Source organism: Engraulis encrasicolus, chromosome 8 (assembly GCF_034702125.1).
Source record: "Engraulis encrasicolus isolate BLACKSEA-1 chromosome 8, IST_EnEncr_1.0, whole genome shotgun sequence".
NCBI lineage: Eukaryota > Metazoa > Chordata > Actinopteri > Clupeiformes > Engraulidae > Engraulis > Engraulis encrasicolus.
The window spans coordinates 19379668-19406541 of record NC_085864.1 but is presented as its reverse complement, the minus strand read 5'-3'; the positions used below and the strand labels follow the sequence as shown (position 1 = coordinate 19406541).

At 43.7% G+C, this 26874-nt stretch overlaps 1 protein-coding gene across 7 annotated transcripts in view; it reads right to left on the bottom strand.

Annotated features, from left to right (window-relative positions):
* Positions 1–893: 893 nt before the first annotated feature.
* Positions 894–26874, bottom strand: part of septin4b (septin 4b) — a 53134-nt gene continuing 27153 nt past the window's right edge. For 2 of the 7 annotated variants that reach the window (XM_063205113.1, XM_063205112.1), the window contains exons 2-11: positions 15775–15871; positions 15157–15243; positions 14843–14966; positions 13853–13987; positions 12173–12290; positions 11230–11331; positions 9545–9641; positions 8816–8978; positions 7302–7401; positions 898–4530 (exon numbers count right to left, since the gene is read on the bottom strand). In XM_063205113.1, the coding sequence (XP_063061183.1) occupies positions 4462–4530; positions 7302–7401; positions 8816–8978; positions 9545–9641; positions 11230–11331; positions 12173–12290; positions 13853–13987; positions 14843–14966; positions 15157–15243; positions 15775–15871 (1092 nt within the window). In that variant the 3' untranslated portion in view covers positions 898–4461. Of the gene's footprint in view, positions 4531–7301; positions 7402–8815; positions 8979–9544; positions 9642–11229; positions 11332–12172; positions 12291–13852; positions 13988–14838; positions 14967–15156; positions 15244–15774; positions 15872–17037; positions 19767–20125; positions 20231–22018; positions 23043–26874 lie in introns of those variants that run through there. The other 5 variants (XM_063205109.1, XM_063205108.1, XM_063205107.1 and 2 more) reach the window with 5 other exon arrangements.

The following is a 26874-nucleotide window of genomic DNA, read 5'->3' as shown; positions in this document are numbered from 1 at the left end:
TGTTCTCTGCAAGTTTGCATACAGTATCTGCAAAAAGCACCATTAAGCCACATGAGATTTAACTCTTGGAGTATTTTTGACTGATGTTAACGGTAAAAGAGGTGTATAATGATAAAACAGTGTAGAGCAGGGACAGCTTGGGGAGGGTCTGCCTTTGCAGAAATAATTGATCGCTATTGAACAAGAGATGTAGGGCACGCGAGGTGCATAGGACTTTTGCTATTTGTACAAGCAGTGCAAGCAAGCATAGGCACGAGCGTCAGCTCAAACTACAGAGGATACCCAAACAAACTCCCACACACAGCTGGCAAAGCACACAGCTGTTGCTGCAACTCCTTATTGATGCAGATTGGCGCCCGAGGCATCATCTGATATCAGTTAGGCTTTAACTAAAAAGCTGTTGCGCGTGCCTGGTTAAGCATTGACAGGAAAGTAAATGTAATACTGAAAAAACACTACGATGTGTCTTTCTGAAATTTTAAGTGGATACATTTGAAATGTATGAGTGTGTGGAGAGAAGGGTAGGGATGCTTCTGCTAGGTAGTTCCATCATAACACTATGGGAAGGTAATACAGAGAGAGGTAGTATGCTGCCCCCATCTGGCGACTTCAGACACTTGTGTTATCACTCTCGCTATGTTTGTTATTTTAATGGGGGATTTTTATGCACACCATAAACCTTTTATGTGCTTTCATTATCACTGGGAGGTGGGAGGCATCAATTTCTTAGAGAGATCAACATCTTGAGTTCACAGTGCCAAGAAGGCTTCTTACAATGAAGACAACAGCCACTTTCACATTGCAGAGTTAGCTTCTACACTTCATACATACACATGAAAGGTTGACAGATTTTTTTTTTACGGTTTTACATGGGCAAGGTTCTTCAACTGGGGCATAGGTGGAGGTTTAACAGGAGGACTTGGAATGGACTTGGATTGGAATGATCACAGTATAATCCACTTCTAACATGTAATAATTTATTAGACATTTGGTCAAGGTTTTGCATACATTGACTTTTCATAATATTCTCAAAATACATACACATTTGACCAGTATTCTATTCCATGAAGTGAATAAGAAAAAAAACACAAACAAAAAAGGTGAGCCATGCATTTGCTCAGCTCCAAAAAAGGAGAAGATAAAAAAGGATATTTGATGTATTTGTTAAGCCAAATAATAAGATATATCAATGCAGTTTGCTCTGTAACAAATGGGAAAACTCATCTCGGTAAAAAAAGAAAGAAAGAAATAAGGAACTCTAATCAAATCATTTCTGAAAGAAATTCTAAAACCAACAACTAAAAAGTATGACGCATACCAAAACAATGCAATAGAATATGTTGAGAATTTTGTGACATCATGAGTCGAATATCATCCACCTTCATGTTATGTTATTCTGCAGACATTAGCTTTAACACTCATAGCTCAGTGGTCAAGTGCATGAACAGCTGCAAATGTAGTAAATATGGCACTGATACAAAATATGGGACCAGAGGTGAGCTCAGTCCTACAAGTAATTCGCTGAAAGGAAAGCACCTTTTCAAGAAGGGAGACACACCTAATGTAAAACAGCGTCTTTTTGTGATCAACATAGTATGTTAAAAAAAGTAGCTACACAAACAAAATATGATACATCAGGAAAATAAGACCTCCAAAAGAAGTTCTGTTAATGACCCTTACTTACTGTGGCCATGTCATTAACCTCCTTAAAAAAAACATTACAAAAAGCATAATTATACTTCAATGGAAAGCTGGGGTGCATTTCTGGAAAACGTAGTTGTTAGCAGTTAGCAACTTCGGTAGTTGCCAATGGAAAATTGCATTGCAACCAACAAAGTAGCTAACATAGTTAGCAACTACGCTTTCCAGCAATGTACCCCAGATCTGTAAGCTACTGGCAAAAACTGAAGTTTCAATGACCACTTCAACACGGGGTCAGGAAGTACAAATATGGTCATATCTACTGGCCAATTTAAAGGGAAACCAAAAATGAATTGTGATCATCACAAATGCCTATTTTTTTTTCAATTTGCTTTCAAATTGCATTATCAATAATTTCCCATTAATAATAATGTCCCATTGCATATATTTTTTGTAAGAAATAATGTTGATTAAAATAAATTAGCATAGAAACGGAAATAAAACAAACTTTATGGGACAAGAAGGGATGAAAACAAAACAAAACAAACAAAAAACCCAAAGACAAACAAACAAATAAAAAGCCTGTAGCCTGTGACTAGCGTTTACCCATAATATGCACAGTGACCCTTTCTTCAGACGACCTGAGGGCAGTAATTATGAAAATATTTACAAAAAAGAAGCTTTAGCTCATAATGACTCAGTAAGGATTTATAAATGGCCAAAACACACAAAAAATAAAAAATAATAATTGACCCATGACATCCCTGCCATGCATATATCAGCCTGCATTCAAACAAGTGTAGGATATTTAACCCCTTGTTGATAAGAACAGTCACAGGGCTCATCAAAAAATTCAAGGCATTCAACATCTTAGTTGTATAGACAGGACAATGTTCATGAATACGAGTTACCATGAAAAATAGCCTACAATATTGTTCTACAGTACTTCATTTTTGTGTTGATAAGAAAATAAAACTATTCAGCCAAAAAAAGAAGCAGTCATCCTCTTATCTTATGACGGAATACGTATAAACAGAAGTAAGCCAAAACAGAACATGACAATATTATTGTATATTTGTTTAAAAAAGGGAAAAAAAGTTTACAAACAAATCTTATCACATTTGTAGAAAATAATTAAATAATTATGTATGTATGTATTCATTCCATTGAACAAGCTATTACAAAATAGTCTTGGGAATTACGTTTGTGCCGACACCAACACGGGAAAGCTAGAGAACTGTAACAGGATGGAAAAGCCAACCTTCAACCTTCTGTAATCACTACACAGTACAATTTGGAGTGTTAATTCAACACTTAGAGCAGGACTAAGTGAGTGTTAAATTCAACTCTCAAAGTCTTAAATTAACACTACAAACTTAAGGCTCTTTTCCACTGCCGGTTTCCGGCAGGCCTACAGTTCTACACAGCGTGACTTGACCGCCACTTTTTGCTTTTCTAATAGGCACAACACAGCTCAATTGTAAAGCAAAGAGTGGCGGCCGAGTTGCGCCGTGTTGAGCTGTAGGCCTACCAGAAAAATGATAGTGGTAAAGAGGCATTGTCTATCAACAACAACTCCCCATAGACTGTAACTGACCTGCAACCATCACTCAACATAGTCAGATATTGTAAATTACCTTTTTTGTTTTTGGTTTCTTCTGCAGGACATGCCACTAATATAATAATCAAGAACATCACTGAAAAAGACTACTGTACTTACAGTGGTTCATGTGGTTTCAGCCATCTCTTGTCTACATTGTTTTTGTAAATGTATAGGCCATAAACTGACTGTATCCACAGGTTTGTTTCGTTGAACGAACATACATAGTTTGAACTGATTGATCCCATGCTTTTGAGTGTGGTGGAAGTTACTGGTAACCTACAGTACAATGGAGGATATTTAGCATCTGTCATCAATGCACAACATGAGTGGAAGTTAGATAGACACTCTAACAGTCATGTCTAGTTCATACACTATGTACAGTACATCAACTCATTCAGTAGACATAGACAGAGTATGCCTATGCAGGAAAGTCAACGGGGGACAAAGGGCTCACTTGTCCCGGGCCCATGGAGAAAGGCCCACAATAGACTCCTCATTACATTTTATGTATTAGGTCTGGGTGGCCCGTTCAACTGACTTGGTCCTGGGCCCAGCCAAAGCTGTCAGTGGCCCTGTGTGTCTATGTGTTTCAACTACTCTCATCAGTCCACCGGCTCACCTCACGTGGGTTGGGTTAGTAAGACATCATCACGGAGGTGACATGTGAGGAGGAAGTAGAAGGCGTTGAAGGAGGAAGAGGAGGAGAAGGTGGCAAAAAGTCTCTGGGGTTGATGGGTGACGCCATAGACATACTGTATATGAATCTAAACAGTAGATTTCGAGTGTTAGAATGAACACTTCAGAGAGCAGAATCAACTATTAGAGATTTAAATTCAACTCTCTACAAGGTAATGACACACAGTGCAACTGTTTGAGCCGGGCAACAACACTATTGGTCTCTAATTTTCCGATGCATCAGCGGAAGACAATTATTTATTTTTTTGACTATTCCAAATTCTCCTGATGAAAGTGTTATAGTGATAAACAATCCAAATGGCATTGTTCTGTATAGTGCCATTGCCCAGAGACACTGCTCAAAAAGTTGCCCTGTGAATCAACACCGTCAGTGTTAAGCTAACACTCCAAAACTTTGTACTGTGTACTACAGTATGACTATGGGTGATGATACAACTAGGCTGTTGCTTGGCAGGTAAACAGTGGAAGTGTAGAGGAGTGTGTGTGTGTGTGTGTGTGTGTGTGGGTGGGGGATGCCGTGGTTAATACGCCTCTTTCTGCGTGTGCATCTGTTCCTGAATCTTCGTCAGCATCTCTTGCATCCGTCGTAACTGTGATTGGAGCAAAACACAACACAGAGATGTCCGTCAAAACCAAAGAAGAGCGAATCATTGGTCAAAATTCATCACGTGGTGCAAACGGCGAGTTCTGATTGGTTAGTGTTGTCTAAAAAGACCTCCCCGGTGATTGGCCAATGATTGGCTGATGATGTGGCCTGTGGCCTGTAACCGTAGTAGGCCCAGTCTCTGGGGTCACTAGTGTGGGGGACGGCGATCAATAATACACGAGATGAGGAGATCACGTGACCAATAGGGGCCTGGCGAACAGCGGGGTATGCTGAATCGCATCACGCATCTCTGCCAGCGCACTGGCCAGAGAAGCCCTGGCGCTTTCTCATTTATTTGTATGATTCAAATCACTATGTATCATAAATGTGAGTATTTATAGCTGAGGAAATACTGAAAACAAGAACACTAAAAACACTGTTTATTTGAAGCAGTAACCTAGTGCATGCGTCTCTGTATCGGACACGTGAAAGGCTATTGATGGCGTGAGAGTACAATTGCCAGGATCATGTATAGAAATCGACTTTAAGCAAAATATCAATAAAGTAAATCATGACCAATGATTCATAGTTGGGGATATTTGCTGACTTGTCTTATACTGGTGCTGTTGTAGTCATACCCATTATGGAAATGTAATGCATAAGGAAGTGCTTGTGGGCACGCTGAATGTTTTATAATTACAGTGACAACAGTAACCATTTTGAAATAATTTAATGACAGATGGAAACAAATAGTGTCAACTTATGAACAAATAAATAGTGGGAATCAAAAAGGAAATAATGCGTATCAGAAATGCTTACATTTGGCATCCATTCATCGCCGATCTTACATTTAATAATATCACTATTATAAAAGAATACTATCCCGGCCAAACTTAAATGATCATAATATACAGTTAAAGGTGCACTGTGTAATATTTTTGTAGTTTATTTCCAGAATTCATGCTGCCCATTCACAAATATTAACTTTTTCATGAATACTTACCACCACCACCAAATTCTAAGTATTCATTATGACTGGGAAAATTGCACTTTTCATACATGAAAAGGGGGATCTAATCCATGGGTCCGTCATTTTAAATTTCCAGAAAAAGACATTTTTAACTGCAAAACTTACTGTACTTTGGTTACAATAGTAAATATTAGTTTATTATTCAGTAAATATTCATGAAAAGATCAAATTTGGTAATAGGCAGCACAGTTTCAATGAGCAGCATAGTTACAGTATCTATTCTGGCCACATTCTACACAGTGCACCTTTAAGGACATTTGGCTCAATCTTCTCTACAAAAAGACAAATAAATGGGGAGGTCTACCAGAGACTGGACACATATAAAGTTACAGCCACATTAAATTTGCATGGGGGGTGTCTTTAGGAAACTCTGAGGCTGCATAGTTCCTTAAATACTGCTGACTTAGGAAGTGAATTTGCACAATATTAAAAGCAAAGAGAGAGAGAGAGAAAGAGAGAGAGAGAGAGAGAGAGAGAGAGAGAGAGAGAGAGAGAGAGAGGGAGAGAGAGAGAGAGAGAGAGAGGGAGAGGGGGAGAGAGAGAGGGAGAGAGGGAGGGAGAGAGAGAGAGAGAGAGAGAGAGAGAGAGAGAGAGAGAGAGAGAGAGAGAGAGAGAGAGAGAAATAAATAGAGGCAGAGAGAAGACAGCATTGACCATAGAAAAACAACATCATGGCATGTTACACTGCCTTGACACCAAACATAGTTAAAGAGACATTATGCAACATTGTTTAAGTTAACGAGTTGTTTCGCCACTTGTTCAATGGTTAAACATCTCATTCCCGGGAAAATGAGTGATCTGTAGTGGACAGCAAGGCTTACAGTACAAATTGTTTTGTGATAGGCATGCACTCCTTGGTGTGAAAATGCACTTTTTGGCCCATAGGGGGAGACTTCAACCAAATGTTGCCTAGTATCACTTTGTTAGGACAGAATGAGGTAAAAACCTGTACTAAGTGGAGCAGATGCACACTTCTAGTGCTAGCTCTCAGCTGCTGTCTTGCAACAAAACACATTGCTCGTCACCACTCACAGGCGATAGAACGTTACTCAGGCAAAAAGTGCTTGATCACTGAGCTGTGCAGGCCTCAGACTACTGTACTACTGTACTACTGTACATAGTCTTGTATGGACAGCAGGAGCTCCATCGCCATGGCTACTCTACATGACGTCACTCTGCATCTATGTGGGGTAGGATAATCCCAGGGGAGGGAAGAGCTAGCGGGAGTTTGGCATTTATTTGTACATGTATTAGACGTTTGTGAGTGTGTGTGTGTGTGCGTTTCTTTTCTATCTTTATCCTCCTGTGGAGACCAAACCATCCCGAGATGGGGCCGCCAATGCCTTTCTTTGGTATTACTGCCAATGCCTTTCTTTGGTATAACGTCCCCCCTAAGAGGATTCTGGATCTCAAATGGCTGTGGAACATGGAGATTATTCTAGAACCGTGGAGGTCTATCAGGACCCGTCTGGGTGGGGCGGGTGATGCTCAGAGTGGGGCTCCTGTTCTATATGGTGGTCCTGAAACTGCTCAGGCACGCTACTGGGCTCGTGCACGTGATCGTCACCATGCTCATGCTCGTGCACGTGGTCATGCTCATGCCCGTGAGTGTGCTCGTGCACGTGATCGTGGTCGTGGTGGCCATGACCGTGGTCGTGCTCATGCCCGTGGTGGCTGTGCTCGTGCGCGTGATCATGCTCGTGCCCTTGGTCGTGATTGTGCACGTGCCCGGCTCTCTGCCGTACCTCTTCGTCTTTCTCTCGTATGAGCTTTTCCGTCTCGCTGTCGGCCACGCCGGGCACATTGGGTATGGGGAAGTCGGTGCCGCTCTCCCGGGTCAGTTTGCTGAGCGAGCAGAAGCACAGGAGGTCAGAATACACACGATATCACAATCTATCAGTACAGAGCCGTTCATTACACCGTTTTAGTTTGAAGGAGAAATAAGACAATATTAAACACAGTAGTATATCCTGTCCATACGTTCATTACATTGCTTTAGCTTCAGTGCCGGTTTAGATATTAAATAGAAATAATTATATTAATAATATTCTATCAAACAGAGGAATCCCTTTCCTTGAAACCCTTCCCTTGAAAAAAATGTCCAAAAGTTCATTAGAGTGCTTTATAGTTTATGTGCCTGTTAAAATTGTCAATATGGCATAGAAAAATAGGGTATGCCATTTAAAATAATATCATTACCTTGAAAATATCCAAATGCATTTGCAGCGCATTCATAATTGAGTTAAGACTGCATTATTGTGTAACAGTAGTCCAAGAACTGCCTTTGGAACAGCCTGCCCTGTTTAAGCTGTACAGCATGTGATCTATACCCAAGTGCCAACTAGATGTCCCTATTTCAAAGAGCCCAATAGATACCCCTTTCTAAAATTGAAGACTTGGTGCAAGGGGCGGATATTTTGTAGCCTGATTATCATCGACTTTCAAATCTCTTCGAGACTTGGTCTGACCAAGAGCATAACAATTAACATTTCCCAAACGGCATTTCCCAAACAGCCTCCCCTGGTTTGCTAATGATTGTTTGCTTCCCAACAAAGTGGGAGGGGTTCCCGATTTTGCTGGAACTCAGAAAGTACTTGCATTGCTCTTGACCTGACTGGTAGCAACGCTGAAGCTGTTGCGTCCCTAGGGGCACGGCCTGGCTCGGAATTTTGCATCAGTCACCCACCAGCCAATTGTGGTTAAAGTACAAAGGGTAAATGGTAAGTGCCATTAATTCGATGGTGAGTTGAATCATTTGACAGTATCTGACAAAAGTTCAAAAGTTTGCAATGCCAGAAAATTTTGCAATGTTAATTCAACACTTCGAAATGTAGGACTACCTACAAAAGTGTTACATTTCACTTACTGTAGTGAATCAACATCACAAATTAGCCTTTGCAGCCACAATTATGTGAAACAAGTTCTGTTTTGAAGTGAAGCAGGAAAGCGACTACCGGATGCTACTTGTCCTGCTTCAAATGCATTGAATAGAAGGTGTCTGACGTCATGTGTTAAAGGCCTCATCACGTGAACATGCTTGCTGCACAAGGAGGTCTCATTGTTGCTGCAGGATACCTGCCCCCTAATTGATACCTCCAGTATCGTGCAAAGAGCGTCTGGAAACAAGTATGTGCACTTGGTCGCATGTGGTTGCATGCATAGTTTTAGGCATAAAGCAAGCATGTCCCCGGCCTTATGCAGTGTGTGGATACCCTGTCTTGTCCTGTAGTGTCTACGTAGGTGACTGTGCCATGCGTACTTGCGGTTGCGCTCCTTGACCACCATGCGCGTCATGCTCTGGATGCACTGGGCGCGGTAGTTCTCGTAATGGGTCTCCCGGGTCACGTCCTTCAGGTCCTGCATGTGCGTGCGCACCAGCATGTTCCGCAGCTTCACAAAGTCACAGTGCGCCGAGTTCTCCACTGTCACAACACACAACACGGAGCACGAGTGAAACTCTCCGCTAGCAACTATACACATAATATTAAGTAGGATTTTGAAGTATTTTATGGGGCAATACATTTATTTATCATGTTTCTGAGATCTCAGATCATCAGGTTCCAGTTATGAGCAAGCAATGAAATGAATACTCTGAACATTTTAGTTATGTGCAGTACATAAAGCATACAGTATGGTAAAGTAACACTATGCCTGCCACTGCTTCTACTACCACAGCTACTAATAACTATGCTATGTGTGTGTTTGTGTATTTATTGTGCATCAGTATGTTAGTCTTCTTAATGCACAGTGTGTGTTGTGAGTGAACGGGTTAGAGATAGAATGTGAATCCATGTATCAGTATCCTGCACCCCATCCCTGTTATATAGATTTTTGATAATAAAGTACACTTCACTTGACTTAATAATAAAATAATTATTAAGAACTATTGCTCCTTCGCCTTTTACTGCCACATTGTTTTGGCAAATACTGCAGTACTATGATGGCTGTATGAGGTCCACAGTGATGCATGTTGCTTCCTGTAGTTTACCTTCTACGATGCCCCAGGGGTACAGACGTCCTCGCACCCGCCTCCCCTTGGCCTCCACCACCGTGTTGCTGCCGATGACAGCGAAGGGGATGCTATCCTGGAGAGAGAAAGAGAGAGAGAGAGAGAGAGAGAGAGAGAGAGAGAGAGAGAAGGAGAGAGAGAGAGAGAGAGAGAGAGAGAGAGAGAGAGAGAGAGAGAGAGAGAGAGAGAGAGAGAGAGAGAGAGAGAGAGAGAGAGAGAGAGAGAGAAGAGTAGATAAGGATGAGAGGACAACAACGCGCATGCACTAAGTGGATGGGGATGAGGAAGTGATGCAGTCGGACAGCCTCTGCACTGCAGACGCCGTGTCCTCACTCGCTCCTCTTTCTCTCCCCTCTCGCTCGGTAGTCGGTACCCAGCCCCTGTGCTGTTGCACCTCATCTGAATGCATCTTGCCTACCGTCTCGAATCTCAGTGTGTGTGTGTGTGTGTGTGCAGACGCGTGCGTGTGCGTGTGTGTGTGCGTGTGTGTGTTTATGGTCAATGTCTTATTATTTAACTGCACATTGGAGACTGGTCATGCAAAACTTCTGTGCTAACCCTGTGAAATAGATTTTTGATAATAAAGGTCCCTGCCCACCTCTGGTTGATATCCCTCATCAAGACATGCTGCACCACTACAGTTTTTGACCAACAAACAGGGTGCTCATACAGACACATGCATACACAAGAAGCCCTGATTCAGCACACAGTCTGTCTAAACCTAGAGCGCACCCCCTCCCCTCCGCCTTCTTCCCCCCATCTCTCTTTCTCTCTCTCTCTCTCTCTCTGGGGCATATCAGGACACTGCTAGCTGCAGGCAAGTCCAATGTTGACAGACACAACAGAGACCATAGTCCAGCTTAGTCTTGTTCTGCCCTGCTCTCAAACTCACAGGGAGACACAGATGGGGGGTACACTGAGGGCATGCACTGTCCACTTTAAGGCTCTACAAGGCTCTACTTGACAGGATATGACTCGATTTTCTGGCCATTATGTGGCAAACGAACGGGGGAGAGGGTGATTTAGAAGTCATTGGAGTGTTTCTCAATGTGAAGTAATGCCCATTTTTCACAGATTTCACCAAAGAGTACCCAATCACTAGTTCTAAGTGTAATAAGTCATTGCATACTCTGGCCGCAAATGGGTGTTACTCGCGTCCAAGCAAGGCTAGGACACTTCACTTTGAGGAATAGCCACTGGCTCCTACGTAGGGGCACTAAATAGTGAAAAGAACTCATGAGGTGCACACGATGGCAGATGGAAGCACGGTTTAAATTCAAGTTGCCAAAATGCAAAACCCAAGGGAGTGACTGGAATGTGCTTCATTCCTGGCCCATTTCAATGGTCTCCAGTGAAACAATCTCTGATGTACGTAGGTGAACACAGTTGACTGTAGATAAGCGGTTCCGAAACTGTTTTCCTTGCGCACCTCCTTGTACATTTCAATGTGGTTCGTACACCTCCTAAGTGAATGTTTTAGTGTGCTGATGGCCACGCAAATATGACTTCAGTGCGTAAATCACTGCACATTATGCACAGTCCTCATTTCTAGGGGGGGCAGATCAACATTGACGTCCTCACTGAACACTGGAAGTTATTGCTGTTTGACGGGATATGATTCCGTTTGCGTGCCAAGGAGGGTGGGATGGGGAGGACCGACCAACCTTAAGCTCCTGGTCCTGCTGTTTAAAATCTTCATCCTCATCCGAGTCACAGTCGGGGAACTGGTAGATCTTAATACCATATTGTTCTATCTCCTCTCGAATCTACACACACACACACACACACAAAAAGAGAAAAATAGAGCCTTATCAAAGTTAGCCTGCACACATGCACATCACAAATGATTGAAACAATATGGAAAAATGTAACTCATTCTCTCATACAGTGCATTATGTGGCATTAAATTATATGATAAGTAATGCAACCCATCTACTACTGCAATATGCAATGACTGGAATACTATTATTGGTACTATATAGATTATGTACAATGGGATAAAAGTAGCTCATTTGCCAGATGATGCCTTACTACACGAACTTACTACATTGGCTATGTTTACATGAGAGATTTCATTCAGTATTAACTCCACTTTGAAAATTTAATGTAATCACCTGATAAGTCGGAATTAAATGAAGGATCAAAGTAAACTCAACTGAACTATTTAATTCTGAATTACCAAATCGGAATTAAAAGAGCCATGTAAACAAAGCCATAGCCTAGAACAAATACTGCACAAAATAAAAAGGGGGACAGGGTGCACAGCTCTGACTGAGTAGACATACTGGGGAGCCACATTGGAGAGCCAGTCGTGAGCCAGACTGTATGGCATGATGTGTATGTGTGTGGGTACTCTATTTAAGCGTGTGCTAGCCCTAACCTTACTTAGCATCTACCCTTGTTGTTGTTCATATTTCCTGTGCACTTTGTATCTGCTAGTGATGTTGGCTATGACTATGTCCTCAATTGTAAGTTGCTTTGGTTCTGCATCTGCCAAATGCAATGTAGTGTAATATTAGTCAGAGCCAGTCGAAAGCTCCCACTACAAGGCCTGCTCCTACAGTGACGTCAGCTTTGCATCATGCATGTAATGTGACAAGGACTGACCTTGATTTTCTTTTTCTTGACCTCGGTGGGGGTGAGCGTGTCTGCCTTGGCCAGCACAGGCACGATGTTCACCTTCTCATGAAGAGCCTTCATGAACTCCACGTCCAGGGGCCGAAGACTGGAGACAGGAGAACAAAAACAACAAAATATTGATGCAGGAAATAAAATGTACTTGATGGTCATATTAAAGTGACCGTCCTTGAAAAGTTTTCTCCCTGTTGTTGACAGAGCATCAATTGCTTTGTTTCTTTTGTACTTTCTTTTGACTTTCGCATTTTACTATCGGAAATGACTGTTCAGATGTCCTTTCATCTGCGTGTGAATTCTCTCCATTCAAATATTTTGAGAACATACTTTTTACACCTATATAAAATGCATTTTGCAATGCAATGCAAAATACAAAAGTGTCAATTTCCCCATATGTTCCAAAATGGATATAAGCTCTTTTCCCCTCCCGGTTTTCTGGTAGGCCTACAGCTCGACACAGCACGACTCGGCCGCCACTTTTTGCTTTTCCATTGGGCACGACACAACTCAATCAGAAAGCAAAAAGTGGCAGATGAGTCGCTTGGTGTCCAGCTGTAGGTGTACCAGAAAAACAGCTTTGGAAAAGAGCCTTTAAGTCATTTTACAACAAAGCTCTGTGCTGTGCTGTACACATAGTGTATATATAGCTTTTATGCTGTTGTTGGAAAGGCAGCACATTGCTATTATGACTGATCACTTTTGTATAGCCAGTCAAACTGCCTTTAATACAGCATTTTTAAATGCATTTTTATGGGCTTTTTCACTTTTATTACAGATAGGACAGTGAAGAGCGACAGGAAGCAAATGTGGAGAGAAAGACGGCAATGTGGAGAGGGAACGGACGGCAAATGGCCCAGGCCGGACTCAAACCCTGGGTGCAACCCTTGTGCATGCAAGCCCAAATGTGGGGGGCTTACCGCGTTCTGCCACAGCGCCCCCCTTTCATGTTGTTTTGCCAGAAATTCATTGTAAGCTTCCAGAAGGATGCCTCTTATGGTTCAGTTGGTGCAACATCCAATCTCCACCAGCAGAGGGCCCTCTTCTACAAGCAACAACACACTGTGCTGCTCTGCAGGTTGGCGTTATGAATGAATTCCCTCTGTCCGCAGTGCAACCAAAGCAGACTGTGTGCAGCGGCTCGAAACCACCAAGTCAGCACGGAGTATAGTTCAGTCCTAATAACTTATTGAATCTGATGATGGTTACACCCATCCATACGTGCCCTCGGGAGGGAGGGGGGATGGGTGATCATCAATGCTGTAGTCAGTGTGTGAGCTTTAGCTCGCGTGACAAATCGACTGACAGAATTGATCGATTGGATCAACAACATTATTATCTCTGCATCTCTGTTTTTAAAATGTGGTGTGTGGAAGATGCCATTGCTATGATTTGATGCTGCAGAAATCTGTAATGGTGGCATATCAAGCCATTTCTCAACCTTCTTAATGTTTTAGAGTGGGTAACAAACAGTCATGAAAAAAACAAACAAAGAAACTACTACAAACAAAGAAAGTAACTAGCCACTGCTAGTTGGCCTCAGTTACACTGGCCACTTTGATAGTGCGTGTATGTGTGGATTGTAAGATTTAACATCTACCAGCCAATTGGCTAGTAGTAAAAAAAGTTAATTTATAGCCCTGCTTAAATTCTCACCCATGTCCGAAGGGGGAGATGAAGTAGAGGCAGCAGTGCACGCGGTTGTCCTGGATGTTCTTGCGGTTCAGGCCGCTCTCGTCCCTGAAGTACTGCTCGAACTGCTGGTCGATGTAGTCGGCCACGGACTTCCAGCTGAGGGGGCCAAACACAGAGACAAACCAGCACTGAGGCAACAGCAGCGCATCCATGCCATAGACCAGCACTATAACAGGCTCACATATACACCATATACTCACTACATTACCAGAGAGAGTAGATAAGAGAGAGGTTCCGTGGGCCCATTGTTTACGGGTTCTACTATTGCAAGGGGGGGGGGGGGGATCCCCCTTTAGGCAGGCCAAGGACTGTTCTATTCATTCTAAGAGCATTATGACACGCCCCTTTAGGCAGACCGGAACCTGGTCACTTTAGGCACCCATAGAAACCTATTATGTTGGCATATCTCTATATACTTAAAGAATCTCTGACATTACCATTACCTGATACTGCGACTTCTACTACAACTACTACTTCATCTACAGTACTACTACTACATAGTTCACATGGAATAAACACACGACAGACCTTTATGCCAAGTGTCATATGGAACAGACAGACTCTCTACAGAACATAGACACATGACCTAGAAGTTCACATATAGACACATATTACCTGGCGTCACATGTTAAAGGTGCACTGTGTAGGATGGTGGCCAGAGTAGGTATTGCAACTATGCTGTTAATTGAAACTGTGCTTCCTAACCAAAGTACAGTAAGTTTTGAAGCTACATTTTTTTTTCTGGAAATTCAATTTGGTGTACATGGAGAAGACCCCTCTTTTAATGTGTGAAAAGTGCAATTTTCGCAGTGGTTAGCATTAGTGTAAAGGTAACATTTGTGAATGAGTAGCATGAATTCTGGAAAGAAATTGCTAATAATTATTACACAGTACACCTTTAAAGAAGTGTTATGCTGATGCATTATGGGCCCAGTGGCTCCCTCTACGTACCATTCAGTGTTATTAACGGCATCTCCGAAACCTGGTGTGTCGACGATGGTCAGTTTCAGTTTGACGCCTTTCTCCTCAATGTCCACTGTGTGTTTTGTGATCTCTACCGTTTGAGTGATTCTCTCTGCGGATAATAACAAGTTCATGCAGTTAACACCAAACATGTCAACATCAAAAACAATCCATATGTAGAAGTATCTGCTGAATGAACTGTGAGGCATTAATGTTATTAATTTCTGAACCCCAAGAAACAATAGGGTGACATAACATCATTATAATAAACATTAGGTTGTTCAGCAACTGGCCTCTCTCACCTTCAGCGTTGAGCAGCTTCCGGTCTTTGTACAGGTCTGTGAGGAAAAGGCTGTTGACAAGAGTGGACTTTCCAAGACCAGATTCACCTGCGGGAAGAGAGAGGGAGAGGGAGAGGGAGAGAGAGAGAGAGAGAGAGAGAGAGAGAGATAGAGAGAGAGAGAGAGAGAGAGAGAGAGAGAGGGAGAGAGAGAGAGAGAGAGAGAGAGAGAGAGAGAGAGGGAGAGAGAGACACAGAGATAGAGAAACACAAGAGAGCGAAAAAGAGAGAAGGGGAGAGTAAGATAGAGAGAGAGAGTGAGAGGAGAGAGAAAAAAATGAGAAAAAGGAATACAAAAACAAATACAAAGACACATGGAGAGCACTGAGAGAGCACTAGAGAGAGCTTGAGAACATGTGAAGAGGAGAGAATAGACTCAGAGAGCTAAACACCAGGGGAGCGAAGAAGAAGAAGAAAAACAAGAGAGCCAAAAAGCCAATAGCCCCTGATCACTGCTGTTTTCCTCTACTTGAAAGGGAACCCTGTGTTACAGGAGGCTCTTAGGTGCAGGCCCAGCGTCAAACAGACTCTTAAACTCATTTGATCTGAGCTGCCTTTGATGCATTCTGGAGAGACTGACCTGCCACCATGAGGGTGAAGTCGAAGCCCTTCTTCACAGACTTGCGATGCACCTGGTTTGGCAGCGTTGCAAAGCCCACATACTCCTTATCCTGGTCCTAGGAGATGGAGAGAGAGAGACGGAGAGAAAGGGGGAGAGAGAGAGCGAGGAGAGAGAGAGAAAGAGAGACAGAGAGAAAGAGAGTGCATGAGAGAGAGAGAGTGAGAGCAAGAGCAAGAGATGGGGAAGGAGAGAGGGGGACAAGATTACAATCTGTGACGAAATTTTGGAAAGTGCATGCAGATTTTGTAGTAAAAGAATGGGACTAGGGATCATGAAAAATACATAACCCAAAATGAGAACACGGCGGGAGATATTATGTCTTGGGATATTTTCAGGGGATCTAAAAAACATAAAAGTGAGCAAGGTGAACCAAGGGCTACCTGGCTCATGTTCAAACGTTGCCCCGGCTCATTGTTAAAGCACACTTTATCCAAACCCACAGACTGCAGAACCACACTACGGCTCTCTCACAAACAGGGAGACATTTTTAGGCACAGAAATTATGGTAGGTCTTGAGAAAAAGAGAACACATTTACTGTATCGCTAAATGCCAACCTCTTTTCAGGAAGTGGAGATTCCGTAGACACACAGCATGATAAAAGAGACAATCAAACAACAAACTCACACTACCCTTTCTTGGCCATGAAGGCCACACAAAACCAAAGCATTCCACTAAACATCCTTTTTAAATGGAACTGGCATTTTGAACAAGATTAAGCCAATGTGTATTATTTTTATCTTAGAGAGTAGAAAATGTACTGAGACACATGGATAATGGGGAATACAAATATGGAAACATACTGGAAGCTATCTAGGTTCTCATGTACAGTATGCAATATATGTGACCTCAAAAGTCAGATCGCGTCACTATCAATATTTCCATTTTCCAAACTACATCACAAATGATCACAGACAGAAAGACCAAAACCACATGTTTGTGTCCACAATCATCCAACAACCCATCAGAGCATCAGTGTAACTACATATTCTGTATAACTGTGATATGTGTAAGCATTTATTGTTCAGAGGAACCATCATGATCCATATCTTCACCCATGTAACCAAGTCCCCATAGACAACTAACGACATGGGAGCAGCATAAAAGGTGGGCATGTGTAGCCAACCCCAAGACCAGAAAGAGTGTGTGGGGGAGAAAAGTGAGGGGACAGCTGCTGTTTCCTTGGGCACCTGGATCGGCCCCTGGCCCCCAACCACCATTACCTCTGTGGCATCATAGGGGTCGTAACGGCCCCAGGGGCTCTTGGGCCGCGAGGGACTGACGGGCGACGGCAGGCCAAAGTCCACGTGGCCCCGCGGCGGCCTTGGTGGAGGGGGCACCCCATCGAAGGGTCCGCCGCCCCGACCGGACGCCGTGCACGGCCGCAAATACGTGGGCGTCCCAGGGGTGGCGGGGCTCTCGTGGCCCTCGCTCTCGCTGTCATGGTCACCGGCCCCTGCTTGGTGCTGGTGCTGGTGGTGGCTGTAGAAAGGATTGTTCTCTCCTCTCGGGGGGTGATGGTGATGCTGCTGATGGTGGTGGTGGTGGTGGTGGTGGTGCTGATGCTGCTGACTCTGACCAATGATGCTCTCCAGCTCAGAATCCTCGGAGTCCTCCTTGGAATGGCTTGAACTCTGATTAGGGGGCCGGGACGGAGTGGGAGGCGGGGCAAATAGGCGAGGGAGGAGGAGGGTGGAGAAGGCAATATGGATCCAACATGGTCGAGGATAAGGGAGGGAGGAAGAGAGAGAGATAGAGAGAGAGAATAGCAGAGGGATAGAGAAGGATGGATGCATATAGGAGTTGAAGAGGGACAAGCACATGTGGTGAAGACAGGGAGAAATGGGTTGCAAGAAAAAGAGAAAAGAAGAGGACAAGAGAAGACATTTGCCCTTAGTGGTTAGACAAACAAACGATGAATTGTCAGGAAATGGTAACAATCAATTTCAACATCACAATTTGGAAACACCTTGCCTGAGGTTTGCATGCACATGTACAATATAACCCCTTATCCACTAACACATTGTATATCCGAAAAATTAGTAAGTGTATAAAATGCATATATGAAGAAATAGATCATGTTCTTATGATAGGGTATCCCGGGGCACAGTAAATTGAACTTTTCAGTAGAATTTCACATGCAAACCGGGCCATCAGGTGTTACCAAATGAATTAGTGGTGTAAGTACAGGACCATGTCACACAGTATGAGGAACGAAGAACACAGAGAAGGAAGAGACATTCAGAAGCTGTGAGTGAGTCAAAGTCAGTTCGAACAGGCAGTTAGTCCTGAAAGAGTACGAGGAAAACTGACACAAATTAGTGCCAGAGAACAGCAGACAAATGAACAGAGATCCAGAGAATGTGTTAGAGGGGGGGGGAAGCGCTCGATTGGGAACATTTCAACCGATCGGATATGGCCCAAAAAGACCAACAAAAATTCAATGAAGCAGATGCGTTGGATGAAGACCCACGGCAGCCGGGTTAAAACGCTTCCGATCCAGACACCTCATCTGGACTAGGCCTACTGACTGGGGGGGATAAAGGGGTCAGTTGTCCTGGGCCCAGGGAGAGAGGGGGTCGCGCACCGGGCATCCATTATATTTTATGTGTTGAGAGGGGGGCCCTTTTAGATGTTTTTTTTTTGCTGGACCCAGTCGAAGCTGTCAGCTGCTCCGATCTGGACTATGAGGAAGAGAAGAGAACGGTTCTCCTGAGACTTGTAGTACTGTATTGTGTGCATGCAATCTGTGCCAGACAGACAGACCGACAGAAATCTGCCTGGACGCAAAAAATGTCTGATTTGACATATGCTGATGTAGTCTTGGAAGACCAATACAACACTGCCACGTGGCCTGTTACCATATGCCGTAGACAAAAAAATAAACTTTCGATATCCACACTATTACTTACAACATCTTTTATTTGTCTTGTAAATCATCACACAGAAGTACCTTCAAAAATATGTTTTTGTGGTCTGTGTCAGACATGAGAGACATAAAAAATTCATGTTGGCTGGATGATGAATATGGAGAGAGCGGAAACCTAATCTCCTTTGGGCAGGTCAGTGGTGGTTTGGGCGGGGAGCGCAGAGGCAGGCTGAGGCCACCCAAACTGCAGGAGAGGCTAACTGCTGACTTCCAAAACAGATAAGACAGTCCGAAGTCCATGTTGTTTTGGGAATTTTTTGGTGGATATTGCTTTGTGTGCCAAAAAATGTCTCAAACCGTCCCAAAAACACACGCCTCAAAGCTCGTATTGACATAATGAAGCAGTTGAGGAAGTACTGGCGTGGCCGCAATCCATGGACGCACCATCTCCTCCCTCTTCTTGCCCCTGCTGCGAGTCTTCCTCGAGTTTGACCTTAACTGTGTGTCTGGTGTATTGCATGACAATGACTTGTCTCCTTCTACTACATTACCAAGTTCAATTTGTTGGGGCAAACAGTCAGAGGAACCATGCATCCTTTGTCTACTATCAGAAGAGCTTCTCAAAGGGATTGCTGGACTGACGCCAGTCTCGTTACGGCTTCTCATGTTGAGTTGCTGATCCATACGCTTATGAGGTGGGTCTGTGGTGGGGAATTATGCAGTGGAAAGAGAACAATAATGGAAATGACATTGCAATGACCTTGGAGGCAGTGGAGACTCTTGAAGAGAGGATACATGCAGAGTCTAAATCTTGTGATCCTTTGTGAGAGTTAGGATCCAAAAATCTCATTTTTGTAATGTGTGCGACTGTTTCTTTTTCAATGTGGAAGTCCTGCCCCAGATTCCTCTTTTGCTCTTGTTTGAGATACTGGAGCAGGTCACCTTCAATGTTGGGGTCACCTTCATTGTTTTTAGGCCTTCCTCACTCCCAACGTGCCACCCAAATATGGGCCAGAGCCCTTAATAGCTATTGGCTCACCTCAGGTCAAATACATATTCTTAACCATCTTAGTTTCTCTGGTCTATTCCAACCAATTCATTCATGTTAGATTGACATTGACATATCATATATTACATTCTACATTTCTACACTACAAATACACAAATATTGATGTTAAATGACAATTACAGTCATACTAGAACAGACTACAAACAAACACAAGCAATTTGACCATGGATTGACCCGTGTCATGAGGGATCAAAAGGGAAATGCAGGCCGTGGAATTGTGGGGTGCCTTCCATCCAGCGGTGTTGTGGAGAGCTGTGGTGACCCACACCGGGGTTCTGTCTCAGGATGGGAGGTCGAGGTTGAGGTCAAGGTCGAGGTCATTTGGGGGATCAGGAGGAGGAGGAGTTAGGGGGTCAGAGGTCGCTTAATATACCTGTTCTGCCTCATGTTCCCTTGGCTCGGGGGAGGTCGGAGCGGAAGAGTCGGCGTCGCGGTCACTATCCTCCATAGCCACTGGCGCTAGGGTGCACTCTGCCATCTCCAACCAGACAGGGAAGGGGCAGGAAGTTTAGGTTTTGGGAGTTTTTGGTGGGTGGGGGCAGGGGGCAGGTGGACAATGGGCGGTGGGCGGTGGGGTGGTGGTGGTGATGATGAGCAAGAGGGGACAATGGGAGGGCGGGGGGCAAGTCCAGGGCAAAGCAGCAATTTTAAGATGAAGGTGGAAGAGTTGGAAGAGTGATGACGGAAACAGTTCAGTAATAAAGTATTTCGTGTGTGTGTGTGTGTGTGTGTGTGTGTGTGTGTGTGTGTGTGTGTGTGTGTGTGTGTGTGTGTGTGTGTGTGTGTGTGTGTGTGTGTGTGCGTGTGTGCCTGTGTGTGTGTGTGTGTGTGCGTGCGTGCGTGTGTGTGTGTGTGTGTGTGTGTGTGTGTGTGTGTGTGTGTGTGTGTTTTAGATGTAGGATAGGATGAGAGGATGGTGGTGGTGGTAGCAGGGGGTGGAGAGATGGAATAAGAGGTGGATGGATATGGGATGGAGATGAAGAAAAGAAGAAAACCATGAAATGATTAATCATAATCTCACAAGCAACGAGAAATAATGTTGAGGGCTCTATCCAGAACAAATAGAAATGAGATCTTCAAGTTGAGTTTTGTCTCGCCTATAACCATGGACCAACCGATTGAGTTCTGCTGAATAATGCATCTCTCTAAAACTGTGTGCCACTTAGCCAAATAAAACCTATATATAGCCTATACATACGAAACTATACATATAAAAAGTACTGTTTAAAAGTTTAGGTCAATTGGAGACACAATACAGACACATACACACACACACAAATCACACAGAGAGGTCGAGTGCCGAAATGCGGCTATTAAGAGGCCGCAGCCTGTCATTTCTAAAGACGGTGACGCATTTCGTTATACCCCAAGCCTGTAATTGAGAAAACAAAATAAATGCTTTGTTTTCGAACAATAACTACAACACGTTGGATCCCTTTGATTGCCAAACACAACATACTCACGACAACCACACAAATGCAAAAAAAAGTTTTCAAGTTCTCAAGTCGTCAAAAACTCTAGCAATTAACACACAGTGGCTGGCATGCTATGCTATGCTATGCTATGCAATGCTATGCAAGGCTATTGCTTCCAGCTTTAATTGTGTAGAGAGATCTGGACCTGAGGGGGGAACAGGATATTAACAGAATCCCAGATTAGACACATGTGACCTCTTTTCTAGCCTTGTGCATGCCACACGGATCAATTGTCACTCCCCCACCCCACTCACTTCAGCAACACGCTCAACAATGACCCATTTAACCAACGTTAATCAATGCCTTCAATGGGAAGTTTTAAGCGTTATCATTACACAATGGTTGAAGTCAAGAAAATACCCAACTGTATTCTTATTTTTGTTAGTGTTATTTATAAACCCGTTGATGAAACATGAATGTAATATTGTATGCAAATTAGATGCAAATCCCACTTTGATATCAATTTTTTAGATTTTTCGTTTTTTGAAAATAGTAATCATCTATAAAGCTGCCATGGCATAGAACTTACAGAATAACGAGTGATGCAAAAAAATGTAATGTAGTGATGTACATTTAAACTTCTCTGAACATCTACGGCTCAGAACAAAAGAGGCCTAATCTGACTGCATCCATCCAGCAACACAGGGTGATATAACATATCAAGTCAAATCTACACTTTCCATCAACTCAAACAAGTTTCCAGAATAAAAAAAAAAACTTTACACTGACTTGCTCTATAAATTGCCTCGCCTTCTCGACACTCTGCAACGACACGGCACAATGCATCTCACCTGCTTTGCCCTGTCTTAGACGATGCTTGACTTTCTGGAACAGGCTCCTCATTCCCTCGCACCCAGGCAGTGGATGGAGTCAAAGCTAGGCTAGCCCAGGCCTTTTATATAGCTCTCACAATCAGGAAACAAAGGACACGGGACGGACACAGCGTCCTTCATCCCCCCCCCACGCCAACTACCTGATGCCCCAGGCTGCCAATCACAAACCCGGTTGTACTGTGCCACTATTGACTATTTGGGGTGGCTGCAGTCAGTGTTGGTCACACTCACACACTGCCGCGTCTATATTATGTGGCCACTATGGCAGCATATTGCAATGCACCAAAATCCACAAACACACACATTAACTTTGCAGTGTTCATTTAGCAATTTCAGAGTAGGGCCAACTAGAGGAGCGTTAACTTAGACTCTCCAAATGTTAAATGCAACCAGCAACATTTGAGGAGTTTTGTTGCAAAATGATGTAAGCACCATTTGTTACTTGCATTTTGACAACATACTTTTTAAACCAATCTGAAATGCATTTTGCAATGTAAAGCAAAGCAATGTCAACTTCCCAAAATGTTCCAAAACGGATTTTGCAACAAAGCTCTTCATTAGGCTAACTGTGTAACTTCCTTTCAAGATTGGGTTATAATACATATTGTGCACTATTCATACAGCAATGCATGCTTCAAATGATGGGATATTGTAATAAACTACATTTCCATTGAAGGATTACAAATAACACATCTTAGAATCAGTTTATGGATCTGACTTTTGTACACCCTAACATCCAAAACAACCACCAAACACATGTCCTAACTCTATTACCATTCAATGCTTTGTTTAGCATGCATGGAGTTGCATCCTATTGCATCAGAGGGTGCTCACATGTGGTAAAAGTCTCAGCTACATTTTCTACCAATGACACAAGTGGTGAGATGGCACTGCAACTGCTGTGAGGAAGATATGAGAGTAGAGGAGAGGAGATGGGAGAGAAGAGAGGAAAGGGGAAGAGAGGAGAGGAGATGAGAGAGAAGAGAGGATAGGAGATGAGAGGAGAGGGAAAAGGGGAGAGGAGAGGAGAGGAGAGGAGAGGAGAGGAGAGGAGAGGAGAGGAGAGGAGAGGGGAATGGGAATAGGAGAGGAGAGGAGAGGAGAGGAGAGGAGAGGAGAGGAGAGGAGAAAGGGGAGAGGAGAGGACAGGGGAAAGGGGAAAGTGGAAAGGGGAGAGGAGAGGAGAGGAGAGGAGAGGAGAGGAGAGTGGAGGAGAGAGGAGAGGAGAGGAGTACAGGAATGCCAGTGCCATAAGACACCAGGCATCTGGGCCTCACGGAATATGTGAGCTCAGCAGAGCAAAAGGCCCATTTTCCAGCACAGACTTATCTGTCTACATTTCCAAATGTGTGACCGCAACTTCTGAAAATGGCGTCTGAATCCTATCCACGGGGTGTAGGTGTCATGAAGAAACACGCTGATGTGCCGTGTGAAGCAAAGGGACCTTGTATGAAAGAGGCAAATGGATTTTCTTTTTTATTTGACTTTCTACGTTTCATCAAACAACTGCATGACTGGAATTTAGTCAGCATCGTAAAGCATCTACCAATAGCTGTCATTCTCTAAAGTACTCAAACAGACACAGTGTTCTCTGCACTGCAAGGTGACAACCAAGCAGGAGTATGCTCTAAAAGCCAGTGTATTGAGCACAGCGTGTGCATGTGCATGAGAACATAAAAATGTATCTACCAAATGGTCATTCTTATGCATGCCCAAAAAGCAGTACCAGGGTAACGTGCAATGTGAAAGGCAAGCAGGAGCCTATAGTCAGCTAGTGATATTCCATGGAGCTGAAGCACTGAACACTGTGTGAGTGCAACACGAGGACAAGAAGTATCCACCAAGCTGCCACTTGCTACATTTACATGACACATTTAATTCAGAATTAACTCACTTTAATTCTGAATAAAACTTAATTCCGCATTGAAAATGTCATGTAAATACTTCACAATTCGGAATTAAATGAAAGATCAAAGTAAACTCGTCTCGGAACTATTTAATTCTGAATTATTAATTCAGAATTAAAAACGTCATGTAAACGTAGCTATTATCTAGAATACTCAAACAGTTACAGAGTGCCATGGTGCAATAGCCTGGTATGACCATCCCCTTATAATACGAGGGGGGGTGGTACAACCAGGATTCAAGTGCAAGGTGAAAGCCAAGTCCTAGTACTCTACTGCACACATTGCACACATCCACTCGCTAAATTGTTCTACATTTCCAATTCACAACCGCAAGTTCTGAAAATGCGGTCTTAATCGTATATTCGCAGGATATGGTCGTCATAAGGAAAAACAGTGATAAACTGTGAAAAGCAGGGGATTCTTTTTTGAGGGGCCAATCTCTACTTGTTCTTATTCTTCACGATTGAATATCGTCAGATAGCACACCCCTGACAGGCATTGTAAGAACAAACAAGTACCAATAAAGTGTAAAACAAAAAAAACAGGTATAAACAAACATAAATAAAAAATATTTTTAAAAAGTATTTAACAAGCCATCATTATGTAAAAGTAGTCAAACAGTAAGGTGCCTTAGTAGGCTACTACAAGGTGAAAGCTGTCTGAATGATGTCTGAATCATATTCAGGGAGTGTACTGCAGCTGCCATGAGGGAAGACCAGAAAATACAGTATCTACCAAGTCGTCATTCTCTAAAATACTCAACTATATATTCCCAGGGTGCACTACTGCAAGGTGAAACCCAAGCCCTGATGTGACTGCTCTAACACACACACATTCTCACACACTCACACACGCACACACAGACACACACACACACACAGACACACACACACACACAGAGACACACGGCACTCATCCACTCCCCCAAAATATCTCATCTGGTGCAAAGCTGTTGAGGCAGTTGGCATGACTGCTGGCCAAGTAAACGATAATCTGCGGGTCTTAAAGGCTTAGATCGCCACGGGCCCACATCTGACAAAGATTTAAGGGAAAACATCAAGGAACCCCCCCCCCCCCCAAACACACCCCCCCATCACCCCCCACCCCCATCCCCTATTCCGACCCCTCCCTGTAGAAGAGCATCCCACCCAACAGTCTCTCTGCTGGGCGTACTCATGTCCTCTTTCCCCTGCCCCACCCTAGTGTAACACACTCTGTTATATCTCTTACACTTAAACACAAGAGCGTGAAGAGAATTGAAATGGTCTGCTGCTTCAGGCACACAACCAGAAACATGCGCACGCACGCACGCACGCACGCACACACACACACGCCTGTGTACATACGCTCGCCCACATAAACAGACATGTGCATAACACAACGACACAAAAAAGACACACACACACACACGCACACGCACACGCACACGCACACGCACACGCACACGCACACGCACACGCACACACACACACACACACACACACACACACACTCCTTCGTTCTGTCCACTGTGTGTTGTGTGTGAGCATGGCACAGTGAAAAACACAAGTGAAACACCGCAAAGACAAGAATAGGCACGCTTGTGCTGACATCTGGGGCCGAAAAACAACACAACAGTTGCAACGGCGGCAGCGATTACGTCAAGCAGGCAGCACACACAGAAAGAAAAGCACTCGTGTTTGGACTACTTGGCATTCCTTCTGTGGAGCGCTGTGCTGCTGCAACTGAGGACTGACTGACTGGCTGACAGACTGACAAAGCCTCAGGATAAATGACCACCCTCCCGTTCCTCCTCCTCCCGTCCCTTCCCCTCGCTGACCGAAGAGTGTCCATCCCACCACAAGTAAACAGCTATTATGCCTTTGTGCTGTGTTGTTGATCACACAATGAGGGGAGGGAGAGAGAGAGAGAGAGAGAGAGAGAGAGAGAGAGAGAGAGACAGAGACAGAGACAGAGACAGAGAGAAAGAGAGAGAGAGAGAGAGAGAGAGAGAATTTAAGTTAGATGATTTGTGATGGGGAGCAGGAGAGAGAGAGAGTCAGAGAGAGCAGGCGAGAGTGAGAGTGAGAGTGAGAGTGAGAGAGAGAGTCAGAGAGAGCAGGCGAGAGTGAGAGTGAGAGTGAGAGTGAGAGTGAGAGTGAGAGTGAGGTCGAGAACGAGAGAGAGAGAGAGAGAGAGAGAGAGAGACAGAGACAGAGACAGAGACAGAGAGAAAGAGAGACTTTAATAAGTGACTAATACTCTACAGTTACTTTAATACTGTAACTACTGTACACACACTGTATATTGCAGCGTAATTGCATAAGGTCGTCCAATAGAAAAAGCCAAAAATCAATAAAAAGGTCAAAACATCAGCTGTGAGTGGATGTGCATGATGACAACCGACTCATGAGTCCCCACTGAACTGTTATCAACTCAATGAACAATAGGCAACATAGTGCACGTGTTGCCATATCAGTCACAAGTGGCCTATTAAAGAATCCATTTCCTCTTTCTTTTTGTGGACTACTTCAACATAAAAGTGGTCACCTACTGTGCAGTGGTAAAAAAGTGCAGAAGTGAAGAGAGGTGGGTAAACTATGGGCACAAGATCATAAAACGTTCTCTGAATGCCGTGCACGTTCTGTCCACTAAGGTTTTGTAGACTGCTTTGACTTGTTTTGTAACTTTAAAAGGAGTGTAAAAGTAAGTTTGTATGCATACTCTCCACTAGACTACTAACTTCTGACAACCTTTGAAAGGGCACCTCCTTCTGAAAGAGACAAGATGAAGCTTACTCCCACTTGTCTGACAAGCGTCTGTGCATAACAACTTGATGAAGTTACACACAAGAGCGGCACACTCACAAACCAGGAGGACAGACACAGACACAGACACAGACACAGACACTGACACTGACACTGACAC